The sequence below is a fragment of the Quercus robur genome, chromosome 2 (assembly GCF_932294415.1).
Source record: "Quercus robur chromosome 2, dhQueRobu3.1, whole genome shotgun sequence".
Classification (NCBI taxonomy): Eukaryota; Viridiplantae; Streptophyta; class Magnoliopsida; order Fagales; family Fagaceae; genus Quercus; species Quercus robur.
The window spans coordinates 93,599,243-93,612,226 of record NC_065535.1 but is presented as its reverse complement, the minus strand read 5'-3'; the positions used below and the strand labels follow the sequence as shown (position 1 = coordinate 93,612,226).

Below are 12,984 nucleotides of genomic sequence, written 5' to 3'. Positions count from 1 at the left end.
AATTATAATTTGTTATATTGTTATTTTATTAATTATAAAATTATTAATTGTTGTTTAGCATAACATAATTTAATTTGTTTGACTTTTATAATGTATTGGTTAATTAAATTATTAATAATTTTTTATTAGTTGCTTCCTCCCATTAATTATTGGTTAATTAAATTATTGTTTATTAGTTGCACTAGCACACACCCCATGCATACTTACTTCCCCCAATTCAAATATCCCACCCCAACCCCATGCCCCCATCCACTCCCACCATGGTTTTAAAAATTGGTACGATGAAAGAATCGGAAAAGGGACTGGTTACAGGTTTTCTGGTCGGACCAGGGTCCGGTCGATGGTCAAACCAGTGACGTCATAAATAATTTAATTAATAAATAAATAATTATAAAAAATAATAAAATTAAATAAATAAGAATATAGCTACTGATATTTACTAAAAAAAGATATAAAATTTTAGAAGTATTTTCATGTTAAATTTAACTCAAATTAAAAGAAAAATAAATTATAATTTTTTAGAGGAACAAAAAGAAGTTAACCTAAACAAACTACCGAAAAAAAAAAAGGTTATGGTTTTAAAGTTTTATAATCATATATAATTTTCAGTATTTTTAACAAAACCATTATTTAATTTAAAAATATTTATCTATGTTAATATAATTTCACATCTAAATATTTCTTCTAAAAAAATTGTATTTATTATAAAAATATTTTATGCTTGTCTTGAATATTGCAATAACCTTACCTGTATACGAAGTGCAAATAATTCAGATTCTTTGCCTTTGATTGACCACTCAAACCCACGTAAGCCATATCACAAATGTATTTCTCATAAAAAAAAAAAAAAAAAAAGGGTAAAGTGGTCTGCCTCTCACACCTAACTATCAACGTTGCCAAAGGATATCCACCCACATTTATACCAAACTTTTTAAAAAGATTATCCTCTCCTCTCCTTATCTAAAAAGTCTAAACATATTGCTCAAATCTCTTTCTCTCACTCTAAAGAAGAAGCAACGGCTGAGCTGCAGTTTCCTCTCTTTCTCTGTTTCCTCCAAAGCCTAGTTCGGCTCCTCGCCCAAATTAAGAGATATTTCTAATTTTATAATCATTTTCTCACATATTCTCTATTACAATTTTTTTTTATTTTTTTATTTTAGTTCAAAATTTGTTTGGCATAAAAAAAGTTTGAAGGTATTCCTAATTTTTTTTTAAGGGTAGATAAATAAAAAAATTTAAATTACTATATATAATTTTTTTTTCCAGGTCAGGGTGTTCCGAACCAAACGTGGCGCCGCCACTGATTTTAAGCATATCATTTATTATTATTATGCTTCTGTTGAGTCACGTTAATGTAGCATTTTGGTCTACTTCAGTCTAGCTAAATTTAAGTAAAAGTCTTTCTAAACATAAAGGCTATAAATAATTAAATACTCTAAATGTAATTTTTAGGGCAGCTACTCATTTTTTTTAATTTCATTACTTTAAAATGAATTACATGAGTTTGATTAAATACCTTCAAACAAAAATAAATAAATAAATAAATAAATTATATAAATATATAAAATTTTATTTAACTATTTAGTGCAACACACAAGATAGTGACTAGTTTTTTATAAGGAAAGAATCAATTTATTTTTGATAAAACAAATGACGATAAAATATATACTTATTTAGTTTTTTATGGTCAAATCTATTTAATTTTTTTGTTATTGATAGAAACTTTTTTTGTTTTTTTTTTTTTTTTCAAAGGCTTTAGATGGTTATTTCAAAGTTGCTAGACTAGTAAAAAAAAAAAAAAATTTAGTAAACTAAGTTTAATACAATCACTTTACGTATTTTAGTAGTTAGGGGAGTACTATTAAAAGATTCATCTATAATGTCTCAAGATCAATCCTCCATACTCCCCCTATATATTTTTGTTATGAATTCGAGTTATTGGACTGGGCAATGACGTGTTGGCTAATGAGCTAGCCTTGTATGTGGGTAATGGGCCATTTGGTGACCTGTAGATATATTGACTCTCAATCTTGGGAGCTTTCTTGAAGATGCTTGAATGAGTATGTATCCCATCTATGTGGTTTTTTTTTTTAATAATTTTTTTTTTAAAAACAATTATTCAAATACAATTTTGGGGTCTTTTATAAATGGGGGACTTACCCAATGTCCTAAGTGACCTAAGCCTAGAGTAGGCTCATTAAAAAAAGGTGACATTTATACTCTCATATCTTGGATTGACATGGATGAATATGATCCTTATTTAGGTAATTTGAATGCATGAATATAGGTTTTAGTTTTGTTTTATTAGTTAAAAATATTTCTCCTTTGAAAACAAACCTCTTAATTTTATTGAAAAATTAATTACAGTTAAAATTTAATTTTTTAGATCTAAAGAGTGTGAATTATATAAGCCAACAAAGTAATGAATAACCAGTACTCAAATTTATTAAATTCCTCTTTATTTATCCATAACCTTAGAGATTTCTCATTGGAAAAGAAATCTCCCATTCATACATTTATATCATCTCCTTATTGTACTTGGCTAAACATTTTTTTGGCCTTGGACCAGAGCTGTTTAGGCAAAAGGCTTTTGATTATAGCAATCTAGATTTGCCCCATAGCTAACTCCCAATATGTCAGAGTACCTCTTATAGAACCCAATCCTATCAGCCACCCTACTATCTGGGCCACGGCCACATTCGAGTCCACCATTGATAATGTTGGTGATTACACCATAACCTGGGACTCGACCAGCTGCAGTATCAGCTGTCGATGATTTCCATTTTCCAATGATGACATCGTGGCTAGATGGTTTGCTTCCTTGTGGAGTCATCCAAAACCATATGGCTGTCTTAAATGATATGGTGGGGTTTGTGGCTACTAAATTTGGATTTTTTAGAAGATCAACTCCAATGGCTTTTCCTGCTGGCCCATAATTGTAGTTGCTGACAATAGTAAAACAATCAAAGTCAAAGTTAAAAGTCTTTGATAAACTAAGTTACAAACCTTACACAGAGTACAGCTTTATATTTTTTTTATTTGATTTGAACTATTATTGAATATATCATATTCAAATAAAGGGAATCATAATTCCATGATCAGTGTGTCTGTTGTGGGAAGAACTAATTGATGATTTGAAAGACTTACTGAGTGAGTTGGGTAGGTCCTCGACCATAATATTGTTTGCCAGGAGCACATGGCCATTCTTTTGAAGGAGTGCAATAGGCTTGCTTGTTAGTTTCGGTAATAAAGCAATATCCCCATGCATATGCGCCATCTGGTGCAGTTGCCCATCCTCCTACTCAAAAAATAATTATCTTTTGCGATTAAAATTAAGCTAATATCCAACAAGTTAAACCAAACACACACTTAAAAACACTTTATTAATAATGACATATTTGGCCTAGTTTTACAAGGAAACAAAAATGGTAAAATACTGAAAATATTTCCCTTATAATATTTTACTGCAAACTAAACAGAGCGTAAGTAATTAACTAACCAGTGGTCTCATGAGAGGTTTGACCCAAGAAAGCCGCAAGCTCCCTTTTACGTATAGTAATATCACCAGTTGTGCCAAAGCCATTGAAAGATTTGGCAGCATCAACGAAAGCATTGTAAGTGTAGAATCCATTGCCTTTACATCGTGGATCGTTTCGATATTTAAGCATTCTGTCAAAAAGAGCCGAGTTGATTACGCTGGTAACATCGTCTGCTGAGGTTCCAAGCAAGAAGAAAGCCAAGAAAAACAGAATCAGAGAAAAGAGCTTCATTTTTCTTATCTTTGAGAGTGTGAATGCTGTGCAGCAATAGTGCTTTGTGGAAGTGAATGGTGGGTGCGCATGTGACTATATATAGGATCGGTGCAATGGGTTTTGCTCGGTTACTCGTCAAAATGGGTTGGCTGAGCCTGACTTAATCTTCAATGGCAATATACGGAATTCCTTGTCGGTTTTGTTGTGGAAAATAGTGTAGTGTTGTCGAGATAAGGCTATCTTGCATGCCTTCCTTTGCGGATTGAAATGCCTTGTTAGGACCAACTTCTACGTGGCAGAAATATGTTAACAACGGAAAAATGTGGAAAAAAGAGTTGAGACGAATCCCACACACGTATATAATATTTTTAGGGCTGGTTGAATTACACATACCATTTTTTCACACGTGTATACACATTGAATTTGAACTGATATCGTAAGTTAAAGACATATTCACCTATATATATAGCAACGACGTGTGTGCTTGTATGCAAAATGGTATGGGTAACTGGTTTTACCGATATTTTAATACTAGGGCAAGCCATTATTTATAAATATATTGTATATAAAATTATCAACTTTGACTTATATATATATATATATATTTATTTATTTATTAAATAATTTTTAGGAGAACTTATACCATCTTTTAGTATCTCCTATAAAAATTGTGCTTGATGATTTTCTTTCATATAGATAAAATTCCCTACCTTTTACTATCTTCTTAGTGAAATTCTTAATTTTTTTTTTCAAATATAAATTACAAAATTTTCAATCAAACTAAGTTAAAAAAAAAAAAAAAAAAAAAAAAAAAAAAAAAACCATAACGGAAATGTTGAAGTGTTTAAAGACATGAATGATTCAAAATTTAATTGATACAAGAGAAACTTTTATAATAAAAAATGAAATTCGAGAAAACAAAAATTACATTGTCTTTATAACTATAGAGTATAGAACAATCGGCAATTTTTTTTTTTAAGAGCACCATCGAACTAACTCAAATATTTGAGGGGCTAGCTTGCTCCTATCTTTGTAAGCTAAATATTTAAAGTTTTTAATAATTACATAAACTAAATATGAAAATTTTAAAATTTTGACAATACATAACGGACCTATTTTTGAGAGGCCTAGATCAAGCAAGATGAAAAAAAAAAAAAAAAAAAAACATTCAATCATTTTCAAAAACCATGGCTATGCGCACACGAGGTCGGTCGATATGTACGCGAGTAGGGGTGAGCTCTTTATGGAAATTTTCTCTCAGAAATCTGGTGCAAATTAAACTGATCCAACAATTGAGAGAAGGTTTTGCACTTAGATTGTCAAGTATAAAAAGTATGACTAACTCCCTTTTCAAAACACAAGCAAATATCGTTAGAAATACATATAGAACTACTATCAAAACAATTCTTGAGTAAATGAGGGAGTTTTGATTAAATTTCTTTTGAGTTTAAATTCTTGCTTGGCCAACGTCTTATCTCTTAGGTCACTAGCCGTTTAATTCAAAGCTTAGGACTTTGTTGTTTGTGTCATAGAATGGCTGCACAAATCAACTAATTAAGGAACAATTTTCTTGTAAAACAAGTACCACAATGTATATCATTTCGACTCTTAACTTCAATTTAAACGTCTAAGAGAGTAAGTATGAGTTCAGAAATTCCGAGAAAGAGCATTGGGAGGAAAATTTAAATTAAATTCATTTTCCTTTATAAATACAAGAGTAAATTAGGTATTCTTGCAAGAGTAAATTCATTCATCAAAATTTCATTATTTAATTTTGTATTCTTGCAAAGAAAAATTAGGTTGCTTTCATGCAACGACACTCTTTGCAAAGAGCACAACCAAAACTTTATGTGCAATCTCTTCTCCACCGCCTAAACAACATTTTCACATCACTCAAGCCAACCCAATTACCCTCTGAAAACCCTAGATACCAAAGCTAGAATCATTAGACACCCGAAAACACCTCCAAATTCAACCCCAAAAGCTTCACCCATCAAATTTGAAGCACATCATCCATTAAAAATTATCATCTCAACCTCATGTTGATGAAGTTTTGTAGTCATTTTCAAGAGTCCTTAATCCACAAAATCTGAAGACACTAGATTGAATATCACAAAATTGACAGCACACAACAGCAAGAAGCATAATTTCCTCCACCATGAAAGTGAGAGATCTATGCATTGATCCTAGGAAATAAGGGCAATAAATTATTCCCTATTTTATAGAGTGATCCACCATCATATCATTTGCAAGAGGTCGTGCATATAGGTAAGTATTCTGATTTAGTTAATTCTTATAATAATTAGTTGCACAAATGATGAATTTTGATGATATGAGATGGTTAACATGTTCATGTATAAAATATTATGATCATGCACATTGGGATTAGATTTTAATTTCCATTTGGTCTTATTTCATCCATTTTGGTCCTATTTGGTCTACTTCAATCCACCATTAGGTCCTATTCGGCCCATTCTGTCTATTTTGGTCTTATTTGGTCCAGTTCAGTCTTATTCGGTCCTATTTGCTCTAAACTTGTTCTATTCAGTCCACTTGGTCCACTTTGGTTAACTTTAGTCCTATTCAGTCCATTTTGTCCACTTTGGTCTTATTCGGTCCTATTCAGTCCACTTATGTCCTTTTCAGTTCATTAGGTCTACTTTGGTCCATTAGGTTCTATTTGGTCCTATTAGATCCATTTGGTCTTCTTTAGTCCTATCCGGTCCACACTAATCCTATTCAGTCTACATCGGTCCAATTATGTCCACTTTGCCTCAATTCAGTCCACTTTGGTCCTATTCAGCCTATTCTGTCCACTTTGCTCCTATTCAATCCATTTCGGTCTTATTTAGTCCACTTTGTCTGATTTGGTTGTTTTGGTCTTATTCGGTCTAGTTCGGTCCACTTTGGTCCATTCAATGCATTTGGACCATTTTTGTGCACTTACATAATGGAAAAAAGACAAGTTTGGGTAGAAAGCATCTATTCTAAATCCAAATTCATTAAAAAAAATATAGATCTCAAACTCGTAATATCTAAAAACTTAAACATAACATTTATTATTATGTTCCTGTTGAGTCACATTAATGTAGCATTTCGGTTTACTTTGATCTAGCTAAATTTAAGTGAAATTTTTTCTAAACATGAACCCTATAAATATACAAATGTAGTTTTTACAGTAGTTGCTCATTTGTTTTAACATCATTACTTTTAAATAAATTTCATGAATTTGATTATACATTCAAACAAAATATATAAATAATATATATATATATATATATTGTGGGGCCAGAGAATTTGTGACCCCGGCCCACTTTACATTAGGACCCAAGGCTCGCGCCGAGGAGAGACATTGCCGAGGACATGCAGTGAAAGTCCAAATGACCTAGAAATGCAGCCGAAGACGATCCTGTCCTCGGCATCCCAAAACCTAGAAGGGAAGAACGACACGCCATTAAAGGTAGCCCCCAAAGCGCTCCCAGAAGAAAGGACGAGTACAGTAGAACTCGCACGGGGGTACAGTGTGGGAGCGGTTCAAGGAAAAGTTGTCACCTCCGCATTAAATACACCAACAAACGTCTTGGCCACATTAATGGGAAAAGACTCCTGAACAGTGTGATTTCGGTTATTGCAACTAACAGAAAGTGGGGGAAGGCAGCTGATGGGACAAGCACTCGAGTAGTTACTTGCTTGATCAACAGATGGAGGGTCAGGATTAACTGAGATGGGCTATATAATGTAAGAATTCATCCACGAAAAAGGGGGGGGGGGAATAAAGAGCATTATGTATCGTCTCTAGGACCATTGTAACCTAGTGTAAAAGGAATAATAAGAACATTAAACTCCTCGGATGAGGTCCAATGACTGGAGCCACTCAGGCCGTGCCGGGGAAAAAGTCTTCTTGGACAAGCTCAGTTCACCTCTGTGCAATCATCATGAACACCATGACTAATGATTGTATGTTCACCAAGGCCTGGCCTTTTAGCCCATTCTCTACAAATTTATTATTTGGGCCTTTAACGTTCGAACCCAATATCAATTTGGGATCGTTACAAATTAAGTCCTTACAATTGGCGCCGTCTGGACAAGGAGATTGTGACTGCGATCGAGAAGGAGATTGTGACTGCGATCGAGAAGGAGAAAACCTAGTCTGGACAGGCTGGGGCTGTGGTAGGGGAGTTAGAGCACTGGACTGCGACCTTCCCTGCACACCCTTCCCCGGCTGGCCCTCAAGCAGGTCAAACAAGCTGGTCGGGGGCTTTCTCTTAACACCCATCTCCGCCCGAGAAGATGTTCCCACTGACAACAGTTCCGCCTCGGACAAGTCAGGGTCACCTAGGTCACCGGAAGGATCCTTGGATGGATCAACTTGGTCAAATACACTAAACCCCTCTTCGGATAAGCCCAAATCACCCTCGTCCTTCGTTACTTAGTGGGACAGAGAAGAGCTTGCCAACGGGATGCCCTCCGGGACAAGAGATCCTTCAAAGATCAAAAACCCGTGCTTGGCTACAGTGATTTTCTGAAGCCGAGGATCATTAGCTCTGATCACGTGCTTCGGGGCGGCAAATGACTTCTGGATAGGATCGTACCTTAAGATTTTGTGAGCGGCTCTGACTTGGTTGTCCTCTTTGTTTAGAAAAACCGTCACCTTGAGAATGGTTTCCAAATCCTCCCGGTTGGTCAGATGAAAGTGCCGGTGAAAAGCGTGTGGATCTGCAAAAAGAAAGCATGTTCATAGTTAGTAACCGAACCACACAAATTACGACGGTACAAAAGATTAGCCCCCTCCTACTCTCCGCACCCCACCTAGTTCTCCCTCCACAGTTGGGCAAGGAAGGTCATCGTGCCGCTCCCCAAATACAATAAGAAAGTCCTTGTTCAATCATTTGCTGAACTCGGGGAGGCACTGGATTAGCCGAACCCTATCGTCTCTCGTCTTCATATAATAGGATTTACCCCTCAAATGTTGGAGGTTGTAGCACCAGTTTACATCATGATGGGTTAGTCTTAACCCCATTTTTTCGTTTAAGGTGTTCACATAACTCAGGATCCTAAACACATTAGCAGCGCACTGGGTGGGAGCTAATCGGAAATGCCTAAGGTAATCCCTCATTACCGGTCCCATGGGGATTCTCACACGCCCTTCTATAAAGGCGAGAAGGGGAATCATCACATCGCCCGTTCTTCTCTTAAGATGCCACTCCCCCTCCTTGCAGTACCTCAAACTCACATTGGGAGGTATCCTATAGTCGGCGATGAACTTTTCCATCGCCTCTTTGGTCTCAACCAACTTTTTTAATTTACCCATCTCTAGAAGCTGCTAAACAGACTCAGGGGATGACGGGAGAAGTAGAGGAACAAGAAAAAATAAACCCAGAAGAGAGAAAGCACGAGTTAGTGAGAGCAGAAAACTTATAGAAAGGAGGAAAAGTTCCTCGGATGGGCTTTTTATACTGGAGAGAGACTTAAGTTTGGATGGAAGTTTGACTGAACCCAGGATATGTGCGCCAGAACACTTAAGTGTGAAAGTGAAGAGACAAATCAGTTCCAAAAATTATTTATACCTCCCATCAAAAGTAATTGTGTGAATTTTCCCGCCCATAAAGGTAAGGAAATCTCCACCGTTAGATTATCATCTCACCGTTGAACGTGGGAAGCACAGAGCTGCCCGCATTTAATGAAGACGCGCTTCACATACCAAGGTGCCAAGAATGTGTCTCGGGCAGATGAAGAGTCTCTAGTACTGATAAATGACAAGGATTGACAAGCTATGATAGAGGCCTAATGTCATCAAAACCCTCCTCTCCGTTCGAGGAGCCGGACAGCAGGGTTTTGAGGGGTTATTGTGGCGTCAGAGAATTTGTGACCCCGGCCCACTTTACATTAGGGCCCAAGGCCCGCGCCGAGGAGAGACATTGCCGAGAACATGCAGCGAAAGTCCAAATGGCCTAGAAATGTAGCCGAGGACGATCCTGTCCTCAGCCTCCCAAAACCTAGAAGGGAAGAACGGCACGCCATCAAAGGCAGCCCTTAAAGCGCTCCTAGAAGAAAGGACGAGTACAGTAGGACTCGCACGGGGGTACAGTGTGGGAGCGGTTCAAGGAAAAGCTGTCACCTCCGCATTGAATGCGCCAACAAACATCCTAGCCACATTAATGGGAAAAGACCCCTGAACAATGTGGTTTTGGTTACTGCAACTAACAGAAAGTGGGGGAAGGCGGCTGATGGGACAAGCACTCGAGTAGTTACCTGCCTGATCAACAGATGAAAGGTCAAGATCAACTGAGATGGGCTATATAATGTAAGAATTCATCCACGAAAAACGGGGGGGGGGGGGGGGGGGAATAAAGAGCATTATGTATCGTCTCTAGGACCATTGTAACCTAGTGTAAAAGGAATAATAAGAACATGAAGCTCCTCGGACAAGGTCCAATGACTAGAGCCACTCAGGCCGTGCCGGGGAAAAAGTCTTCTTGGACAAGCTCAGTTCACCTCTGTGCAATCATCATGAACACCATGACTAACGATTGTACGTTCACCAAGGTCTGGCCTTTTAGCCCATTCTCTACAAATTTATTGTTTGGGCCTTTAACGTTCGAACCCAATATCAATTTGGGATAGTTACAAATTGAGTCCTTACATATATATATTAGCTAACTATCCGGTACAATGCATGGGATAGTGACTAGTTTCTTATAAGAAAATAATCAATTTTTATAAGGGAAATATTTTTTTAAGGAATTAATCAAATAATTTAAAACTTATTTAATTTTTTATGGTCAAATCTATTTAATTTTTTTTTATTAACAAAATCTCACTTTAAGTATCTTAATCGTTAAAGGAGTTATGAATTCCGAGTTATCGAGCAAAGCAATGGGTTGGGCTAATGGGCTAACTCATTGAGTGCACATGAGTAGGGGCTAACTCTTTAAAGAAGTAGTTGTACACTACTCCTTCGCTTCAAAGCTTATAAGGTAGAAAGTGGGGGGATTTCTCTTCGATGTGGGACGCCTAGGACGTTGCTAAGCACGCTGAGGACGTTGCAAGGCATGCCGAGGTCGGCCAAGGACGTTGCCAACCATGCCTAGGACGTTGCTAAGCATGCTAAGGACGTTGCAAGGCATGCCAAGGTCGGCCAAGGACATTGCCAAGCATGCCTAGGACGTTGCTAAGCATGCCTAGGACGTTGCTAAGCATGCCGAGGACGTTGCAAGGCATGTCGAGGTCGGCCAAGGACGTTGCCAAGCATGCCTAGGACGTTGCAAGCATGTCTTAGGTACCCACAATAAGTTTTTTTAAAATAATTTAATTTATTTTATTTTATTTTATTTTGAAAATGATTATTCAAATACAATTTTGAGGTCTTTTATAAATAGGGGACTTGGGTAATGGCTTAAGTGACCTAAGCCTAGAGTAGGCCCGTAAAGAATGTGACATTTTCATACTCTCATTTAGTGGATTGATATGGATGAGAATGATCCTTATTTAGGTAATTTGAATGCATGAATATAGGTCTTAGTTTTGTTTTGCTAGTTTAAACATAAATATCCTTTGAAAAAAAAAAAACTTCTCAATTTCATTCAAAAAAAAAAAAAAAAAATCCATCTTACAGTTAAGATTTAATTTTTTAGATCTAAAGAGTGTGATATGTACACGTCATATTACAGGATCGTAATCGAATGAGTTTGTGAGCATCCTCACACAATTAGCTAACAAAGTAACGAATTATATATAAGCAGCAATAAAAAAATTAAAAAAAAAAAAAATCGCACAATTTGGTCAAGCTAGCTGCATTACCAGTACTCAAATTTATTAAATTCCTCTTTATTTAACTTTATAGATTTCTCATTGAACAGGAAAATATCCCATTCATACATTTATGTCATCTCCTTATTGTACTTGGCTAAACATTTTTTTGCCTTGGACCAGAGCTGTTTAGGCAAAAGGCTTTTGATTATAGCAATCTAGGTTATTCCCATAGCTAACTCCCAATATGTCACTGTACCTCTTATAGAACCCAATCCTATCAGCCACCCTACTATCCTGGCCATGGCCACATTCAATGCCACCATTGATAATGTTGGTGATTACACCATAACCTGGGACTCTACCAGCTGCAGTGTCAGCAGCGGAGGGTTTCCATTTTCCAGTGATGACATTGTGGCTAGATGGTTTGCTTCCTTGTGGGGTCATCCAAAACCATATGGCTGTCTTGAATGATATGGTGGGGTTTGTGGCTACTTGATCTGGATTACTTAGCAGATTAACTCCAATAGCTTTACCTGCAGGCCCATAATTGTAGTTGCTGACAATAGTGAAACAATTGAAGTCAGAGTTGAAGTCTTTGATAAACAAAGTTACAAACCTAACACTGAATACAACTTTATATTTGTATTATTTGATCTGAAGTTCCTGATCTATATTGAAGAAATCATATTCAAATAAAGGGAACCATAATTCCATGATCTCTGTGTGTGTTGTGTAAAGAACTAATTGATGATTTGAAAGACTTACTGAGTGAGTTGGATAGGTCCTCGACCATAATATTGTTTGCCAGGAGCACATGGCCATTGATTTGAAGGCGTGCAATAGGTTTGCTTGTTAGTTTCGGTAATCAAGCAATATCCCCACGCATATGGGCCATCTGGTGCACTTGGCCACCCTCCTACACAAAAATGGTAAAATGCTGAAAATATTTTCCGTAAAACATTTTATAGCGAACCGAACAGAACGTAAGTAACTAACCCGTGGTCTCATGAGAGGTTTGACCAAAGAAAGCAGCAATCTCCCTTTTTCGTGTAGTAATATCACCAGTTGTGCCAAAGCCATTGAAAGATTTGGCAGCATCAACGAAAGCATTGTAAGTGTAGAATCCATTGCTTTTACATCGAGGATCGTTTCGATATTTAAGCATTTTGTTAAAAAGCGACGAGCTGATGACGCTGGTAACATCATCTGCTGAGGTTCCAAGCAAGAAGAAAGCTAAGAAAAACAGTATCAGAGAAAAGAGCTTCATTTTTTTTTTCTTATCTTTGAGAGTGTGTGAATGCAGTGCAGCAATAGTGGTGTGTGGAAGTGAATGGCGGGTATATGTGACTACATATAGAGGATAAGTGCAATGGGATTTGCTCGATTACTAGTCAAAATGGGTTGGCTCAGCCTGACTTCATCTTCAACGACCAAAGTGAAATTCTTAAAATTTTCAATTTCAAATATAAATTACAAAATT

At 36.5% G+C, this 12,984-nt stretch overlaps 1 protein-coding gene across 1 annotated transcript; it reads right to left on the bottom strand.

Annotated features, from left to right (window-relative positions):
* Nucleotides 1-2,442: 2,442 nt before the first annotated feature.
* On the bottom strand, nt 2,443-12,819 carry LOC126705573 (uncharacterized). Its single transcript, XM_050404643.1, has 7 exons — nt 12,501-12,819; nt 12,270-12,420; nt 11,693-12,060; nt 8,206-8,468; nt 3,500-3,845; nt 3,148-3,298; nt 2,443-2,945 (listed from the first exon to the last, which is right to left on the bottom strand). Exons 1-7 carry the CDS (start codon nt 12,769-12,771, stop codon nt 2,576-2,578), a joined length of 1,920 nt encoding a protein of 639 aa, XP_050260600.1. The 5' UTR covers nt 12,772-12,819; the 3' UTR covers nt 2,443-2,575.
* Nucleotides 12,820-12,984: the final 165 nt, after the last annotated feature.